Source organism: Sparus aurata, chromosome 24 (assembly GCF_900880675.1).
Source record: "Sparus aurata chromosome 24, fSpaAur1.1, whole genome shotgun sequence".
NCBI classification, from domain to species: Eukaryota; Metazoa; Chordata; class Actinopteri; order Spariformes; family Sparidae; genus Sparus; species Sparus aurata.
This window is the reverse complement of record NC_044210.1, coordinates 20,267,478-20,288,510: the sequence shown is the minus strand read 5'-3', so window position 1 is coordinate 20,288,510 and position 21,033 is coordinate 20,267,478. Positions and strand designations below refer to the sequence as shown.

Sequence of the window (21,033 nt, the reverse complement as noted above, 5' to 3'; positions counted from 1 at the left end):
ATTTCCATTCACTTTCAGAGAGCTGAATGTGCTGAAAGACAAAAGTTCAGCTTGATGGAACTTGTTCATCACTTCTTCACTGAAACCAAAGAAATCTGCAGCTTTGAAGAGTTCCAGGTTGTGTTCATCTTTGACGGTCTGGATGAGTGTCGACTTCTTCTGGACTTCCACAGCACTGAGATCCTGACTGATGTTAGAGAGTCCACCTCAGTGGATGTGCTGCTGACAAACCTCATCAGGGGGAAACTGCTTCCCTCTGCTCGCCTCTGGATAACAACACGACCTGCAGCAGCCAATCAGATCCCTCCTGGGTGTGTTGACATGGTGACAGAGGTCAGAGGGTTCGCTGACCCACAGAAGGAGGATTACTTCAGGAAGAGATTCAGAGTTGAGGAGCAGGCCAGCAGAATAATCTCCCACATCAAGACATCACGAAGCCTCCACATCATGTGCCACATCCCAGTCTTCTGCTGGATCACTGCTACAGTTCTGGAGGATGTGTTGAAGACCAGAGAGGGAGGAGAGCTGCCCAAGACCCTGACTGAGATGTACATCCACTTCCTGGTGGTTCAGTCCAAAGTAAAGAAGGTCAAGTATGATGGAGGAGCTGAAACAGATCCACACTGGACTCCAGAGAGCAGGAAGATGATTGAGTCTCTGGGAAAACTGGCTTTTGATCAACTGCAGAAAGGAAACCTGATCTTCTATGAATCAGACCTGACAGAGTGTGGCATCGATATTAGAGCAGCCTCAGTATACTCAGGAGTGTTCACACAGATCTTTAAAGAGGAGAGTGGACTGTACCAGGACAAGGTGTTCTGCTTCATCCATCTGAGTGTTCAGGAGTTTCTGGCTGCTCTTCATGTTCATCTGACATTCTTAAACTCTGGGGTCAATCTGCTGGTAGAGGAAAAAACAGCAGACCATCAATCTACAGAGACACGTCTCTACCAGAGTGCTGTGGATAAGGCCTTACAGAGTCCAAATGGACACCTGGACTTGTTCCTCCGCTTCCTCCTGGGTCTTTCACTGCAGACCAATCAGACTCTCCTGCGAGGTCTGCAGACACAGACAGGAAGTAGCTCACAGACCAATCAGGAAACAGTCAAGTACATCAAGAAGAAGTTTGAAGAGAATCTGTCTCCAGAGAGAAGCATCAATCTGTTCCACTGTCTGAATGAACTGAACGATCGTTCTCTAGTGGAGGAGATCCAACAGTACCTGAGTTCAGGACGTCTTTCCACAGAGAAACTGTCTCCTGCTCAGTGGTCAGCTCTGGTCTTCATCTTACTGTCATCAGAAAAAGATCTGGATGTGTTTGACCTGAAGAAATACTCTGCTTCAGAGGAGGCCCTTCTGAAGCTGCTGCCAGTGGTCAAAGCCTCCAAAAAAGCCTTGTAAGTGTGGAGAAGTTTCTTCAGAATGTAGTAAATGTGCTGTTATTGACCCAAATAGAATTATTATTTTCTTTGTCTGCTCATTATTCTTTATCCAGACTGAGTGGCTGTAACCTCTCAGAGAGAGTCTGTGAAGCTCTGACCTCAGTTCTCAGCTCCCAGTCCTCTAGTCTGAGAGAACTGGACCTGAGTAGCAACAACCTGCAGGATTCAGGAGTGAAGCTACTGTTACCTGGACTGGAGAGTCCACACTGCAATCTGGAAAGTTTGAGGTCAGATCACTGTTTGTTATGAAATCATTTATATATTTGTATAAAAGAAAATTACATTTGCTAAAACAAATGTTGCTATCAAACTTATTTTATTTTATGTAAATGTATTTTCATTATTTCAGCTCCTGTACAACATGAACAATGAGGATGAAGAACCTCATTTATGTTTAATATCATATGACTTTGATACCTGGATGTTTATTCTTGATTCAGTCAGTCAAGAGATCATATATACCAGTCATTCCCAGAGACTGGGTCAGAGGATTTGATTTGGGTCGCCACATAAATTAGCAGACTTTCTTTCATAGTCTTTATTTTAAGATTTCTATCTGCAGTACATGTTTGAGCCACATGAGGAGCTTGTTGGTATCCAGTGCTTGATTTGTAAATCAGGAGGTCTTGAGCATAGAGACAGTCCTACTCCAGTGGGTCCTTCCTGTGGACTGCTACAATGGTGCAGAGAAATGGGATGTAGGCCCAGTGTTTTATTTACAACCACAAAAAGCAGCAGGCCACGAAACCCTGTGAAGTGACATGTTCCATCTGTCTGTCTATCAGTCTATCTCTACTCCATTTCAGTGCGATGGACAGCGTCACACTTAGACACACATCGTGATTGAGTTAATCATTTCATTGATTCACAGCTAAAACCCTCTTGCTTGTAGGACTTACAGAGCTCATGTGCCAAAAGTATTTAGACACTAAGAAGCATTGAACCACATTCCAGCATAGTTTGTGACATACACAAAACTCACAGCTTTAGGAGACACTGAGTGACCTGACCGCTCTGTCTCTCTGTGAAAACTGCATTTATTTGATCTCATTCATTATGTGTTTGACACATATATATGTTTTTGTTTGCGCAAGCATTAGATACAGGTGAATAAATAGTTTAGAATGTTAACTTTATTCACAGTTCTGCTCCTTTCAAGTTTATTAGGCCTATTGTGAATTGGTAACTAACAATCTTAAAAGTCGGACCCTCTGGGGTGCTCCTGTAGCTCAGTTGGTAGAGCATGTGCCCCATGTACAGAATCTTTGTCCTCAGCAGCTTCCCAGGGTTTAAGTTCAACCTCTGGGCCATTTGCTGTCATGTCTGTGAGCTGTTCTATATAAATAATCCTCCTCTGTCTTCTTTTTGTCTCTCCAGAATAAGTGGCTGTGAACTGTCAAAGACAAGCTGTGAAATTCTGTCCTCAGTTCTCAGCTCCCAGTCCTCCAGTCTGAGAGAACTAGACCTGAATAACAACAACCTGCAGGATTCAGGAGTGAAGCTACTGTCGGCTGGACTGGAGAGTCCACAATGTGTCCTTGACACCCTCAGGTCAAGATTCATGATTTTATTTCATTATTTCATGTAACTGTACAATTTGAGCAGGTCTAAACCAGACAGGTTAAACAAAATCAATGAAAAAAAATATATATCACATGTCAGAAGATCCACAAAATAATTACATTTCATCCTGATGGAAGCATGAATCCTGATTGGTCCCGATTTACTAATCTCAACGACCACTGGATGGATTGTCATGAGGTTTGGTTCAGACATTCATGCTCCCCTCAGGATGAACTGTCATTACTTTGGTGATCCTCTGACTTTTCTTCTAGCTCCATCATCAGGTCATCATTTTAATCTGTACAGTATGTTGGCTCATGAACAAATATTTGGAAAACTAATGGCATTTCCATCAGATCAGTTACACTCCTGTGTACTGAATTATCAGGACCCTCAGCTGATGTGTGATGTGTGTTGTTTTGTGTGTCTGCAGGCTGTCAGGCTGTCTGATCACAGAGGAAGGCTGTACTTCTCTGGCCTCAGCTCTGGACTCCAACCCCTCCCATCTGAGAGAGCTGGACCTGAGTAACAACAACCTGCAGAATTCAGGAGTGAAGCTACTTTCTGCTGAACTGAAGAGTCCACACTGTGTCCTTGAAACTCTCAGGTCAGGATTCATTACTTTATTTCATTATTTCATGTTACTGTACAATCTGAGCAGGTCTAAACCAGACAGGTTAAACAAAATCAATAAAAAAAAAAATATATCACATGTCAGAAGATCCACAAAATAATTACATTTCATCCTGATGGAAGCATGAATGCAGTTTATATAAAATGTGGGTAAGTCAGTCTATTCTGCACTTTGGTCCCGATGTCCTAATCTCAACAACCACTGTATGGATTGTCATGAGGTTTGGTTCAGACATTCATGCTCCCCTCAGGATGAACTGTCATTACTTTGGTGATCCTCTGACTTTTCTTCTAGCTCCATCATCAGGTCATCATTTTAATCTGTACAATATGTCAGTTCGTGAACAAATATTTGGAAAACTAATGGCATCTCCATCAGATCAGTTATACTCTTGTGCACTGAATCATCAGGTCCCTCAGCTGATGTGTGATGTGTGTTGTTTTGTGTGTCCGCAGGCTGTCGGGCTGTGTGATCACAGAGGAAGGCTGTACTTCTCTGGCCTCAGCTCTGGACTCCAACCCCTCCCATCTGAGAGAGCTGGACCTGAGTAACAACAACCTGCAGGATTCAGGAGTGAAGCGACTTTCTGCTGAACTGAAGAGTCCACACTGTGTCCTTGAAACTCTCAGGTCAGGATTCATTACTTTATTTCATTATTTCATGTTACTGTACAATCTGAGCAGGTCTAAATCAGACAGGTTAAACAAAATCAATGAAAAAAAAATATATCACATGTCAGAAGATCCACAAAATAATTACATTTCATCCTGATGGAAGCATGAATGCAGTTTATATAAAATGTGGGTCAGTCAGTCTATTCTGCACTTTGGTCCCGATGTCCTAATCTCAACAACCACTGTATGAATTGTCATGAGGTTTGGTTCAGACATTCATGCTCCCCTCAGGATGAATTGACATTACTTTGGTGATCCTCTGACTTTTCTTCTAGCTCCATCATCAGGTCATCATTTTAATCTGTACAATATGTTGGCTCATGAACAAATATTTAGGAAACTAAGGGCATTTCCATCAGATCAGTTACACTCTGGTGCACTGATTCATCAGGTCCCTCAGCTGATCTGTGATGTGTGTTGTTTTGTGTGTCTGCAGGCTGTCAGGCTGTGTGATCACAGAGGAAGGCTGTACTTCTCTGGCCTCTGCTCTGGACTCCAACCCCTCCCATCTGAGAGAGCTGGACTTGAGCTACAATCATCCAGGAGACTCAGGAGTGAAGCAGCTGTCTGCTCGACTGGAGGATCCAGGCTGCAGACTGGACACTCTCAGGTATGAAGAGTCCTGCTGCAGCCACAGACAGTCAGTAGCCATTTTTATACTGGGCAGCAAGCTGCCAATTTGGCTGTCCTTTTTGAGGCTAGGTCCGCGGATTTCGACAGAAGGCGGTAAAATCGGGGTCTGTTTTGGTCCGGCAATATGATGCCTCAGATACCCTCAGATGGTAAATTTATTGCCTCCTCCATTGCTACGTAAATCTGAGCCGTCGGTGTGCCGGCCTCTGCGTGAGATGGGCGGAGTTGTCGATGACCTGCACTGTTGTGCGACCCACAGCCGGCGAGTTTTAAACCAGGAAACAGCTGATCACAGCAGTCAGTCCGTCACTTCATCCGCGGACGTCAAGATAAGCAACTGGACAGCCGCTGAGATCCGGGAGATGCTAGCGTCTCCTCGGTCTCTGCAGCTGTCTTCGTTGTCCGCTTGTTGTTGTAGTGGTGAGCTACTAACGGTCCCTACTTTCAAATTAAAAGCTCCCCTACTAAGAACCCAGCTCTGAACTCCAATGGGGTGAAATGTAAAGCTGACTTATCTTGAAGACAAATTCAACTTGCTTCGTGCTTCACGTCACGTCACATGTTTACGCCTACCCCAGTGGCGGCCAAGTGGCAGCTTTTTAGAAAACAAGGAATATTACACCTCCCTTTTAGAAAGACAGGGCGGCACATTGCAGCCTTAGCTTGCTGCAAATGTGTCACCTTTTCTATCTAAAAGGGGCTAATGTGATAGAGGAGGAATAGCTGGAAACATATTCTTGTTTTGGTTAATTGTGGATTTGAGCATTATGTAAACAATCAGACATGTAGGACACCTTTTTCATTTGCCAACAACATAAATACTTGTTGACCATAAAATGGAGATGTTTATGTATTGTTCTCCACAATTGCGTCTTAGTAATAATTCTCCACTTGCACAATGTAGTATGACATGTATGCACTTTATGATCTGCGTATCCTTTTGCTTTTGGTCCCATCTCGACATGTTTACACTGACTGGCCAGAACATTAAAACCACTGACAAGTGAAGTGAATAACAATGATCATCTCTCAATGCAACGTTCTGCTGGGAAACCTTTGGTACTGGCATTATTATTATGTTACTAGTTTACTGTTTTATGTACAGTGTTTTTAACTGTTTTAATGAACAGTAAAATATTGACAATACATACAAAGCAAACCGTAAAAAGTAAAGTATTTTCATGAAGCTACGGATAAAAATCGCTGAAATAACTCTAGATGTATACTGTACAGGTGGAACATGAAGCAGAATGACGTGCAGTTTGTAAAGCAGATACACGTTATGATACATTGTGCAAGTGTAGACCTGTTGCAGTTTAAACAGATCTCTGCATGTTAATGAACTGTTTATCATTTTGTGAAATGTACTTTTGCCCTCTTCCCTGGGATTGATTCGTACTGACTCAGGTCCAGGACATGTGTAGCCTAGCTTAGCACAAAGACTGGAAGCAAGGGGACAGTGCTAGCCTAGCTCCATGAGAAGAGAAATATAAACCTTCTTATAACTCCAAAGTAATTATATTTATTAAATCTGTTTTCAAACCTGATGACCACAGGACAGGACTTTAAAGATGCTACACTCATTTTAGGGGTTAATGTTACAAAAATTAATTGAAAACTAAAAGTGAATAATTTAGAGCTGCAATGATTACTCGAATAATTAGATTACAAAAAATGATCGAGGCAAAATCTCTGCCTCGAGGCTTCTTTTAATTCCTATCATCCGCGTGATGTGGTCTGCTTAGCTCAAGGATCATGTTTCCACACGGACTCTGTTTGCGGACACAGAGACTGCTTTCAGTCAGTCATTCAGTTAGCCAAGAAGATAACAAAGTGCAGCGTGTCTACTGCAAAGCAGAACTGGAGTCCAACAACAGCACGTCAACAATGATTCATCTGAACTGAAAGCATCCAGCTGTTAACACCAGCTCACCAAGCGTCGCCGACACAAGCTAACATAAACACTGATGTTAGCTAACTTCACGTAGCCTAGCATCGCTAGTTAGAGCATATGGTATTTGTAGAGGCTGTAGCCTGATGTCAGTATGACCAGATATCATGTTAAGATGTGGAAACTACTTCGTGTTAAAGTGCAAGAGAGTACACACACACACACACACACACACACATACATCTCGTCTGTCTCACTCTCCCTCACACACACAATCAAACACACCCACCTTTACTCCCGGTGTTAGGAATAGTTGGAATACATACCTGTATGGTTTTTTTTTTTCAGGAATAAAAGCAAGTAGCTTGGTCTATTTAACAGGCTGTCATTTTCGTTATGTTTTATTTGGTGTTATTGTTTAATAATGCAAAATTATTTTTTTATTAGATTACTCGATTAATCGATGGGATAATCGGTAGAATACTCGATTCTAAAAATATTCGATAGCTGCAGCCCTAGAATAATTACATACATTTAGTTTTTAATTGAAATTGAATTTCACTTTAATTAAATTAAATGTATTTGATATTTAAATAAAATGTCATGCTTGATTTGTATTGCAATCACAACTGTGGACATTTTAGTCAGGAGGAGCTTTCATTGCACTTCTCTGCAGTTTAATTCAAAGCCTTCTGTATTTAAGAAGTGTTGCTTTTACATTAGATAGATGCGTCTAACCTGTCAAACACCACGGCCATCAGTGAGATCTGGGCTCGATTATCGTCCTCAGTCTTTCAAGTCAAATCATACATCACACCTGTCGCCATGTAAATGTGAAAATTTCATGCACTGTAAAAATGTGCGTAAGATATCAGTGATGTTCCGGATCACTGTTTGAAGTCACCTCCTAACGTGCTGCCTGCTACACACTGACCAGATGTCCCGCTTTGTTCCGCGTCCCACATATTGAGATGATGCCCCGCAATTTCATTGGCTCTAGTTTTAAGGCCCCCACACACCGCCCAGACTCAAGCCAACAGCCAACTGCCTTTATCTGACCACTCTGTTGCCTCTTGATTGACCCGTTCGGCAGAGAAGTTGCATTGAACACACCGCTTCGACGCGCTGCCAGCTCCACATTAGCGTGTATGTTCTGCGCTTGCATGAGATGCAATAAGCAGGTGGCTCTAGTGTTGAAGACGCTGGACTAGAGGTTTATGCACACAACTCTCTTTACTTTCGATCAAAACTGACTTAACTATTTCAGACAAAAACAGCTGCATACTAAACATGCAGCGAGGCATTACCAAACGAACACAGATTAATTCGTCCTGAACGGACATAATAACAGCTAGTCTCATGCCAGTACTCCAAAACATGAAAACAATCATAACAGACGTGGTCCCAAAAGTTTCCAACGCAGCTGAACACACCGAACAGATTTGTTCCCGACCTCGTCCGAGTCTCCCCAAATGCTTCAGACGTCCAACGGTTGGCCTGGTGTGTTCCTGCCTTTAAGTCAAACCACTGCAGGACAGATGCTTCCTCTAAAAATGTGTCATTTATCCAACAAGTCATAACTCAGGAAGGGCTTAACATCGTAGGCAGATATATTTTAGTGTTTGTAGTATAATAGACATGAGTACAACAACACATGCAGGTAAGTGTGACAGGGAAGTGTATTAAATACACAGATAACAGCCCGACCAATTTATCGGCCGATATTAGGGATTTTCCAAACTATCGATATCGGCATTCATAATGGCCAGTAAATGAATATTTGAAAAATAAAATCAAAACGGACAAAACACCCTTCAATCATGTTATGAGTGTTGGCGTCCACCAGAGGGCGCTCTACAACAGGTCGAGTCTGTGCCTCCTGATTGACAGACAGGACGGCCAGTCAGAGATCTTCTTGTACGGGTCACATGTCACCATGCCTTCGCAAACACGCTAGCTACCATCGCTATTCCGAAAGAAGGGGAATATTGAGAGGCACTTTCGAACTGTTCATAAAAAGTACGACACTGACTTCCCTCCGAAAAGCGAGCTGAGGCCGACACCGAAGCAAGTGTGTTTATATACAGACGTGCTGTTCCCTCCCTGCTGACTGACAGGCGCTCCATTTGTTTTGTTTGCAGACTGCGAGTGTTTCTCACTGCAGATAGACGAGTCGACAGATGGCAGTGATACAGCCCAGCTGTGTGTTTTTATTTTCATGGTGTTTACAGATATGACTGCAAACGAGGAGCTATTAACATTACTGCCCATGAAATAACACACGTGGGGAGAGTTCATTTTTCAGTCATTCAAAAACTTCAGTGAGAAACCCACCAGCTCTGGTGTGTAAACTGTGTGCAGTACTGATGGCTGTTTGTCACCTGTGTGCAGTACTGATGGCTGTTTGTCACCTGTGTGCAGTACTGATGGCTGTTTGTCACCTGTGTGCAGTACTGATGGCTGTTTGTCACCTGTGTGCAGTACTGATGGCTGTTTGTCACCTGTGTGCAGTACTGATGGCTGTTTGTCACCTGTGTGCATTACTGCTGTCACTTTTTATGTGCAATACCAAGAGTTACATTACACTCTATATATCAGTTATGCATTGTGTCATATAAAGTATACTCTGTGTGTGTATGTATAGATAAATAGATATTTTTTATGTAGGTAGATCATTTTGAACTGGTCATTTTGAAAGTAGCTGGCAAGCTAAACAGTGTGTGCCCCCCTGCTGTACAACGTCCCTGTTGGCAACACGTTCAGAACGCCACAAACCCTGTAATACACGGATGTAATTTGGGGGGGGACACAGTGGACGCTGCACTTTTTCAAAAGGCCGTTTTAGTCCCCTGAAGTTTTTACCGTCCAAAAACAATGTTACGCTGTAGTAAACAGAAACATAAAGCACTAGGATCAAGCGGAAAACAGCCGCTCAAGCTGAAGCCTGTTTCCCTGAGTTTAGACCCGCCCACAAGCTCCTCGATTGGCTCTGCTGTTTCTTGTGTGATTGGCCCTCCCCGCTGTCACTCCATCTTGCTTGCACACTGTCTGCTAGTTGCCCAGGAGTCCTTATTAATCTGCTACTGTAAGTTGGGGGTTTGTTCTGCCTGGGTGACGTCAGCTAGAAGGATTGTAATATCAGAGGTTTCATTTACATTAACGTTTGAATCTGTGTGTGTGTATGTGTGTTTGGTAATCAGGCGCAGCCAGCCAGGATGTCTAAAAAAAGAAAAGTGGACATAAGAGACTTTGAGTGTCGGTCGGCTGCAGAGTTGGTTTAAAGGCTGTTGTAACTAAAGACAGCAGACGACACATTTATTTATTTCAGCCTCTCAAACAGACGCATGTATCACAGAGGGACACTTGTTGTTCACTACGAGGTGTACAGACCTGCAGCCCACACACACCCGCTATAAAGCAGCAAACAGTAACACAGTCATTTGATCATTGTGTCCCGTATGAGGAGAAAGGGTCCCGGTGGTCAGCTGCTATGGATGCAGTCACGCTGCATATCGTTAAAGACATGCTGCCCGTATATACAGAGGAGCCGGAGCTTCATCATCCACACGCTGAACACTTTGGACCTCAGGTTTGTGCTACGAAGCCACAACGAGCCTCGAGCCAGAGGAAGCAGACAGCTCGTGTTCCTGGTCAAAGATGTGTTAGAAAGACAACCAGCACACACCTCATGTCCTGTTCATCTACATCATATCATGTTTCATTTAGTTTACGGACCTTCAGGGATATAAAATACTGTTGGGAAACAAAACGCACCTCTTGCAAAATAAAGTATTTAATAAAAGTTATGTTCACACTTTATTAATACCAATATGGAAACTGATCTGTTTTTATAATAGCAAGCAGTCTGACATGTTAAATATATGTTTACAAAAGCAGTTTATCAAAAAGGGACACATTCTTTCAAAAAGATGCACTTTTATGTATTTTTTCAGGCGAGTTCAAAGCTGCACTGTTTACACTGGCAGGGCACATTTGTTTAAAATAAAAGCATTGCAATAAATGCAATGCTTTTAGTATTTTCTTTGTCATTTGAAGTTTGTTTTGGAGAAGGAAAAATAAAATGATTAAAATAAAGATTAGATTTTTAGGCCAGCCCTTAAAGGAATAAACAGTTTGTGTTGTTGAAGCAGGTTAAAGATACAGAAGAGCAGCTGGTTTGTGTCATCACATTAATAGAGGGAGTGAAAGTTATATGATGTAACATCTGTGCCTCCAACAAAGAGGATCCACATTGTTTCATGGTATAAATAAGGTCTTGGGAGACATGGATGGACATTTAATGTTAGCAGGAGATTTTAATGAAGTGATGGATCCCATCCTGGATAAAAGAAGGTCTAAGAGTCCCTGAGGACTAAAGATAGAGAGGCATCATATGATAAAAGAAGATATGGCACTAACAGATATATGGAGGCTCACTGACCACATGAGACGGAATATACCTTTTATTTTAATCACTGTCACAAATCTCATTCCAGAACTGACCTGTTCTTAATAGCAGATTCCTGATAAATAGTGTAGTTATCTGTGACAGGAGAACAGTTGCCATGACTGATCATGCAGCAGTGGAATTCTGTTTAAAGGTGGAGCTGGAAACAGGCGGAGGCCCAGATGGAGAATGAACACCTCATTACTGCAGGACAAACCTCTCAACACATCGATGGGGAGGATTTAAAATCTGTTGTTGAAATTAATATTGGAAGCACAAAAGAAATTAAAACTGTTTGTGTTTTCCCTGTGAAGGAAATTAAATTAAAGGAAAATTATTATTATCATTATTCAGAGTCACAATATCAGGAACTTTGTAAGATGAAATTCCAGCTGCATGAAATTAAATTAAATAAAAAAGAAGATTAAAAACTAACTTTGATGATGGTGGAGAGAAAACTGTGAAAATATGAGCCAGAGCAGTAAAACAGAAGGACTTTTCAGACACCATCCAGCCATTAAACAGAGGGAAACCTGAGTTACCTCTGTTAGAGATGTTAATAAGGTATTTCAGCAGTTCTGTTAGAAACTGTAATCATGGACAGCTGAGCAGTATTGATCAGAAGGAGCAGGAAATGTTCTTTTCTAACACTGACATGTCTAAATGACTCTGACAGCAGAGAAACTAGAGTCTCTGATAACTGAGGGTGAAATAAGGAAGGCTGTCTCATTAACCAGGAAATCACCCAGTTATTACATATTCCCTGCTGAATGTTATAAAGAGTATAAAGATATTCTCGCTCCAGTTCTGCAGAAGGTGAATGATATCGAAATGTTTGAATACTCAAATACTGTGCAGAGACAGGAGACACAGAGGACTGGATGGACACTGAGGAACATTTGTGTTCATCATTTAATCCGATTGTCTCAACGAGTCGACACAACAAATCCAGTTGTTGTTCACTCTGAGGAAGTCTGGACCAAAATACATCAAGTAAATAAGTTATCACATTATGTACAAACGTTTGATTCCTTCTGGAACGATCCTGCAGATAAATACCTGCAAATGATAAACTGTGTATCCTCTCAATGTAAAGAAATCATAGAGAATCAATCTCTGGATTATTATGAAGGCCACAGGAATGTCAGACAGCTTCACTGTTTAATAAATGAAGTAAGTGTTGTGTCAGTGGTGAATCCTCTGATGTGTTGTGGCAGAGGGACGTGAGAACAGGTTTTAATCAGGAGAAACGTCTGCAGATCATGTTGAGTGGAGAATATGTGAGAGAGGAAAGTTCTTACAGAATAAGATTATACATGAGATTACCAACGAGACTCTCAGGAGGAAACTGATGAAGACGATCCTACACTGTATATCAATCAATCAATCAATCAATCAGACTGTATGTATAGAGCACTTTTCATGCATCATAATGTAGCACAAATGTATCCAGCTACTTAAACACAGTAAGTGAAATAATAAATGAATGGTAATAAATAAAACAGGGCACTAACAGCACGTATTGTGGAGCTGAGGAAACACGAACATTGATGTATTTCACTGAGGAGACACGAGAATGAAATAAGACAAAATGATAAAACACTAAAACTAAGACTGATAAAATAATAAAGGAGGTTAAAAGTCTAAAACTGAGACAACGAGACAATAGCTTGTTGTCACGATCAATATCCAGACTTTAACGTCTGAACTAAACACAAATGAACAAAGCTAACGTCTGCAGCCATCAATAATAACTGTTACAGCAGCTAATCAGCCCAGATCTGAGGAGCTGCTGTCAACTCTGAGAGAGGTGTGTGCAGCAGAGTCAGTAAATGTTGGATCTTAAAGCTGCCATGTGAAAACTACATTACAGCTTTTATTTTGTAGCCTGCTGCAGTGTGATTATTGGAAGGACTTTCAGAATAAAAGGGGAATGTAAATGATGAACAGTAGCCGTGTGCAGTGATATAGATCATTGAGGATGACGAACACTGAGATGCATCGAGAATCGTCGACAGCTGAATCGTAATGGAATCGTGAGGCCGCTGAAGATTCACACCTCTAAAATGTTTGTTACATGAAGAATGCAAAAGTCAAATGTAGTTTGTTTTCTAAAGTGCACATAGCACTCCTTCATCCTCCACCATTGATAGTGGCCTCATGTGTGTTAGCAGCATACTGAGGATACCATCAGTCAGAACAGCTGCTGGCTGTGGTGTCATGGGGCGTCCTTCCTCACAACGTAGTCACCATGTTGACTTGTTTCTGTGTCAAGTGACACACACAATATTATATCATATCAGTTTGCATAGTAGCACAATTGACATGAAGCTCAGTGAACTCAGTACACGCCTTGTTGTTTTAGTTCATATCTGCTGATGTAAAGAGCAAATACAGATCAGGCCTGTACAATAAAACACAACAACAACAGAGCAGCACTTCCTCACAACATGTGAACAGTAGAAACATATCAGAGAAACACATGTTCAACATGGAATAGATTACATGTTCAACATGTAATAGATTACAAAGGCTTTGTTGAGCCAGTAGATGCAGAAACATGAACAGTCCTACTAGGGGAGAACCCAAAGAGCTGTGATCCAGCAGCAGTCTATGTTCTGCTGCCACAAACTGAGGGCACAAATGCCACAAATTTGTCCTCTGTGGAGGATATTTCTAAACCTGAATATCTCCCACCCACTTTCTAAATTAACTCCTTTTGCTATCTACAGAGGACATTTAGGGCTTTTCAATGATACCAAATGTGAAGGGGTGGGGCTTTGGTACCTTTCTCTTCCTCATTTAGGAAAATGGCAAGCACATTTTATGGGAAGAGGAAAAGTAAGCACATAATTTTTTTTTCTTTTTATTTAGCAAATTTTGGCTTGAAAAGTTGTTGGCATATTTTATATAAGTCTCTTAACAACACATTAAAACATTGTCTGAATTTTTAACTGTATATTAGCATTTAAGTGTTTAAAAATGTCCTCTGTAGTGACATTTGTAGTTTCCACTTTGTTCTGTTTTTTCAAATGAAAAGAAAGGGAGTCATTCTCAGAAGCACCTTGGTTGCCATCAAGGTTCAGTTTCACATGTATGGCATTCCATTGTCCACTGTGGTGGACTGTTACTAGTCAGTAACATGGACATATGATATTGCAAAAATAAAAGCTTTTTTTTCAAAGGAAATGTTTTCAGTATTCTAATTGCCGTACAAAGGGGAATTAAAAAAAATGTGATTGGACAATATTTTTCTTCCTGTTAGTCAGGAGGATAATGGACCAAGACGACTTCCCTGTGGGACTCCACAATCAATTATTTTTGGTTCAGACAAACTTCCATTAAACAGAACTGTCTGCTTCCTGTTTTTCAAATAGCTCTCAAGCCAGCGGGTTGCAGTCGAACTAGATCCATAACAAGCTAATTTCTGTAACAACAAATTATGATCAATAATATCGAAAGCTGCACTAAAATCTAGTAATACTGCTCCTACTAGGTGTCTGTTGTCAATTTCACTTAGCAAGATACATGAAAAAACTCTTAACGCCACCGTCTGTGGCCGAGAAAGAACACAAGATGGCGGACGATAAGCAAGATTCACCTATTTCAGTGAAGACCCTGAGAAGCGAGCTACAGTCGTACCGAGAGGGGATAACGACCGACATTAAAGCACAGATAGAAAGCATGCACCGAGAGATAAGGAACGACATCTCCTCTCTCCGTGAAGAAGTCAGGGCACACGTCGGCACGCTCCGGTCTTGGAACAAAGCCATGAAATGTTAATGAAGGATTATAAAAGGTTGCAAGAATCTAGAGAACAGAAGCAGTAGACAAAACCTCCGTATCGTCGGAGTCACAGAGGGATGTGAAGCAGAGAACCCGAGACGCTTTGCCACAGAGTTTTTGTCCGCCGTGCTGGGGGAGGACAACTTTGATGCACCGTTAGTTATTGACCGGGCACACAGGAGCCTCGCCCCGAAACCACAGAATGGAGAGAGGTCACGGGCGCTTATTGTGAGGCTGCAAAAGAAAAGATCTTGAAACTGTCCAGAAATAAAGGCCGCCTGATCTACAATGGCTCTCCCGTGCACATCTTCCCTGACATGAGCCCTGAGGTCGGCAGGCTCCGAGCATCGTTCGACCAAGTGAAGGCTGAGCTGCGCAGCGCGGGAGTCTCCTACAGCATGTTTAACCCGGCGAGGCTGACCGTCACCCTGGACAGCACCAGGCACTCGTTCACTGATCCCTGCGATGCAGAAAAGTTTATTAAAGCAAACATCACACACCCGTCTGAGGACAGTTGAAGAGAGGATTTTCTTCTACACGCCTCCCTGAAACAACTCTGAGTTACTGTAAATCATTATAAAGAACAGTGTCAAGGATTAATGTAGGGCTGCTCCACACAGCCTTGCTATCTTTAGGCAGACTGAAAAGTGTATTATTATTTGTTTGACTAATATTACGTTCATGTTATCTTATTCCTGTTTGTTTAGAACCTCTCAATGTCTGTTTAATACTTACCGGTACATAAATGCATAGAAGGAGGAGAAGAATCAGGAAAGCATTTATATACAAAGAGAGATTGTTGGAGATGCAATAAGAATTATTATTATTCTACTTTAATCATTTATTTTCATGTAATCCAGATAAAGTGGGGAAACCTTTATAATCTAACTATAACAGAGAGTAAGGTAAACATGGAAATGAATAATACAATTTATGGTGAATATTTTTATTTTATTAGTATTTCTCAGGGAATATAGCACCAACATTTGTATCTAATCTAGATTTACCTGTTATCCAAGACTCGAGTTTTTATCATTATTATTGTCGGTATTATTATTGTTTTAATTACCATATATTTACTTTATTCAGTTTTATTTTATTTTATGTATTTATGTATTTTATAAGATACACACCCATGCTTAATGTATAACCCAAATCTCAGAACATATTCAGGCTGCAGAAGGAGGAAACAAACAAAACTGGTCTAAGAAAAAACAAACACACTTAACACAGGAGCTTAGTGGAATGTCAGGTGATGAAGGTTTTATGGATAAAGTTTTTTCTCCCTTACGTTAAAGGAAGCATGTCTCAGGGGAAGCAGGGAAGGACAACAAGGGGTTTCTGTATAGTTTTAAAGGGAAAGTTCTGTTCCCAGTACAGGAGTATTTTTATGGATTATTTGTGTAAAGGGATGCCACAAAACAAACAGCATACGAAGAATCTGATTTTCAAACATCACAATAATGGTTGATAAGGTCAGTAAGTCTGATGAAGCTATGCCAACAAACCTGGTCCAGTTTGTTACATGGAATTGTAATTGGGATTAAATGGAGCGGTGAAGCCAGGCGATGCACGAGCTCATCTTAAAAAGCTGAGAACAGATGTTGCATTCTTGCAAGAGACGCACTTAAGAAATCCAGATCATCATAGATTACGCTGCAAATGGACAGGACATATATTCCACTCTCCATTTCATTTTAAAAGTAGAGGCACTGCAGTAATAATCAAAAACTCAACACCTTTCACAGCTTCTGAGGTTATTTCTGACCTCCAGGGGAGATTTGTGATTGTGACGGGAAATCTCCATGACTATCTGATTACTCTGGCTAACATATATGCACCTAAAGTCCATGATTGATCCATTTATATCAACTGTTTAGCCAAACTACGTAATATGAACTCTCACCGACTAGTAATAGGTGGAGATTTTAATTTGGTTTTAGACCCCAACCTTGATAGGTCTTGGAACAAGCCTCTAGCTTTATCTAAATCTGCAGGGAGAATTCACACGTTCCTTGACACATATAAATGATCAGACCCATGGAGAACCCTGTTCCCCAACGCACGGCAGGATTCTTACTTTTCAGTCCATCACACTTATTCCAGGATAGATCTCTTTCTAATAGATGAGGGACTTTTGCCTCTGATGAAAAATTGTGAATACAAGCTAACTGTAATATCTGACCATGGCCCACTAACACTTCAGTTAACATTTGGACAGGATACACTTCAAAGGTATGGCGTTTGGATAATAGCCTATTATCAGATAAAAAAGTGGCTGAGAAACTGAGAAATGAAATAGAACTCTATCTTTCATTTAAGATACCTGGAGAGCTGCATTATGGGAGGCATTGAAGGCTCGCGTACGTGGGCATATTATTTCATATAGCAGTGCAGTTAATAAGCAGCGTAGAGAGAGAAAACAGGATAACAGACGACATTAAGACGATAGACCAACAATATGCAATTAATCCCTCCCCGGACCTTCATAAAAGAAAGGTATCCCTTCAGACTGAACTTAATCTGATCTATTCTATAGAAACAACCAAACTCTGACTCAAGCACAACATGAATATTATGAACATGAGAAAAAGCTGGTAGAATGTTAGCACACCAAATAAAAGAACAAGTTGCATCAAGATCGTAATGTAAGTTCACCCCAGTTGTACCTGATAACAAGCTGTCAGACTCCAGAAGAGGCGTGGGATACGCTGAGAGGACACTTTGAGAGAGACACTCTGCAAATAAACTGTTCCTGAAGAAGAAATACTGCAGATGTGAAATGAAGGAAGGAGAAAGTTGAAGTGGACATTTAAAAGGAATGAAGAGAAAGAAGCTCCCCTCTGTGAAGCCTGTGTGGAGGGCAAGCTGTCTAGAAAAGCACACAAGCCAGATTCTCTCCAAACGTAAGCTGCAGTTGATCCATAGTGACGTCTGTGGACTGCAGACTGAGTCAACAGCTGGAGCAAAGGACTTTGTGACTTTTACTGAGGATTCTTCCAGATGCTGCAAGGTGAACTTCCTCAAACACAAAAGTCAACTTCTTTCTCCAGTGAGTGTGGACAGAAAGTCACCAGGCTGAGAACAGATAATGGTGGAATACACATCCAGTGAATTTCAAGAATACTTGAAAGCTCAAGGTCTCCACCATGAGATGACTGTACCTCACACACCGCGGCAAAATGCTGCTGCAGAAAGAAAAACAGGAGACTCCTTGAAGCAGCTAGAAGTGTGCTGTCTCATGCTAAGTTACCCAACATGTCCTGAGCAGAGGCTGTAGCAGCTGCAGCTAACATACAGAACAGGCTGCCCACATCTGTTCTGAAGAAAGAGACACCCTGCCAGAGGTGGAGAGGCAAGAAGCCGGACATGAGTCACAGGAGAGTGTTTGGCTGTGCTGCTTCTGCACATGTCCCACACAGAAAGAAGAAAACTGGACAAGAAAGCTGTGAAGCTTCACTTCATGGGACATGCAGACAATGCAAAGGGCCGCCGTCTGTTGGATGAAGAAAAAAGAAGAATCCTGTCAGTCATTCAAGGACTAAACACAAACACATTCACTGCCATTACATTCATGAATGTGTGCAGAATGTGCAGATACCAGAGCAGTATTGTCCAACAGCTGATATGAAGGCAGATGTCTGACAAGAAGAAGGTCTGAGTACCAGTTTGAGTCTGCTGAATATGCTGAATATGTACTCTGCTGTTTACTGTTCAATATGTTACGGACACTGTAAGCAAGGTGAAAGGAAGTAAGAAGGATTTATTATTTCTTGATATTATTTGTGAGGTCAAGCACTGATCTTAGTTATGGAAGTTGCTTAAATGCTTAAATGCCACTGAAACATTAAGTGGGACTGTTGTAAAAACAGTAATTTGGCGTTTTACCGCCACCTAGTGACAACAACAGGAGTCACCATGTTGACTTGTTTCTGTGTCAAGTGACACACACAATATTATATCATATCAGTTTGCATAATGGAGGCTGTTGGACCAGGACTCCTGTTTTATCATCAGACTGGCAGAACATGCTTCCAGTTAATGGACTCCTCAGCTGGACATCCTCCTTCTTTACCTTGTGACTTATCACTCATGCTGACACCTGCAAAGACAGAAAATATTATCAAGCTAGCTAGTGTTGTTATCTAACTACAAAGGGTCATTTGATGATACATGCTAACACATGCTGTCAACATAATAATTATGAATGTAGGCTACATGTAGCAGCCTAATCGCTACCTCAGAATAATAAGGTTCTATCTGCGTTCACATCAGTTTTCAGATATTGAGGTTTAAAGTTTTAGCATTGCAAAAAACAAAACTGAAACATGGAGCACATTTCTTTATAGCAGCAGAGTTACATACACCATAAATGTATTCTACAGCTGAGATATCACAATTCTACATGAAGTGTAAATGAGGGTTTTTGAAACAGGTCAATTGTAGATAGAACCTTATAGTTCTAAAAACTAACAGCTGCCTTGGAATTATAAGGTTCTATCTTCAAAAACAGAAAAAGGAACAATGATTATCAAAGAATTTTAACAATTTACTGATACATACTGTTGGAATGTTCAATTTATATGATAAAAAGTGTCTTTTTATTGGTTAATATGTTAAATCTTCACTTGCTTCAGTCCCTCCTGCAGGTGATCTCTTTCTTTTATTCCCTCTCCGCCTGCATTTTCCTCTCTACAAGCACATTACAACACCATCAGAGCAACAAATACAGTTACATCCAAACAATGCCTTGCCAAACATCAGTTCAAAGTAGATTTTTATGCTAAGACTAGCGCTACCTAACGTTAGCTAGCATTAGCTAACATGACCCAATTCTGAAAGTTGTCTTCAGCAATCATTTCCATGATTCAACGTTAGCAAATGTTAGCTATCTGTCATTCCTGTGCAAAAAATGGATAATGCCAGCTAACATTAGCTAATGCAAGCTAACATTAATTTCAACAATTCAACAATCATTTCCTTGCCAAACATCATTTTAAACTTAATTTGAGTCATATTCTAACTAGTCTGAGAATATGATTCAAATCAAGTCAGAAGTTATCTTTGGCAAGGAAATGCCAAGCTAGCTAATTTTAGCTAATGCTAGCAGTAACTCTCTTAGAATATGAATCAAATAAAGTCGGAAATGAATTTTGGCAAGGAAATATCAAGCTAGCTCATGTGAGCTAAAGCTAGCTAACGTAAGTTAACGTTATGTAACACTAGCTAACGTTGGCTAGTGTTAGCTATCTGTCATTCCTGCAAAAAATAGCTAATGCTAGCTACCATTAGCTAACGCAAACTAGCAAGAGAAGCAAACGTTAGCTAGCATTAGCTAGCGTTAGCTATCTGTCATTCCTGTGTAAAAAATAATTAATGCTAGCTAGCACAAGCTGACATAGCAATCATTTCCTTGCCAAACATAATTTCCAACTTGAGTTGAATCGTATTCTCAGACTAGTTACTGCTAGCGTTAGTTAACACCTGCAGTTACTGCTAGCTTGTTACTGCTAGCTAATTTTAGCTAATGCTAGTAGTAACTATCTTAGAATATGAATCAAATGAAGTCGGAAATGAATTTTGGCAAGGAAATATCAAGCTAGCTCATGTTAGCTAAAGCTAGCTAACGCAATCTAACGTTATGTAACATTTGCTAACGTTAGCTTGTGTTAGCTATCTGTTATTCCTGCAGAAAATAGCCAAACATCTTTTCCAACTTGAGTTGAATCATATTCTCAGACCTAGTTACTGCTAGCTAACGCAAGCTAATGATAACACCTACTTGTATCATATTCTAAGTCCAGTTACTGCTAGCTAACACAAGCAAACGTTATCTAACACTATGTAACATTAGCTAGTGTTAGTTCTCTGTCATTCCTGTGCTAAAAATAGCTAATGCTTGCTAACATTAGCTAACGCAGGCTGACATAGTAATCATGTCCTTGCCAACATCAAGCTAACAC

The 21,033-nt window shown here is 40.9% G+C and overlaps 1 protein-coding gene across 1 annotated transcript in view; it reads left to right on the top strand.

Moving 5' to 3' along the window:
• Positions 1-447: 447 nt before the first annotated feature.
• LOC115576539 (ribonuclease inhibitor-like) overlaps positions 448-21,033 on the top strand; it is a gene marked incomplete at its 3' end in the record, with an annotated part of 88,944 nt that continues 68,358 nt past the window's right edge. Inside the window, exons 1-4 of the mRNA XM_030409069.1 lie at positions 448-1,397; positions 1,496-1,669; positions 3,439-3,612; positions 4,750-4,923. Coding sequence (XP_030264929.1) covers positions 448-1,397; positions 1,496-1,669; positions 3,439-3,612; positions 4,750-4,923 — 1,472 coding nt within the window. The remainder of the gene's footprint in view (positions 1,398-1,495; positions 1,670-3,438; positions 3,613-4,749; positions 4,924-21,033) is intronic.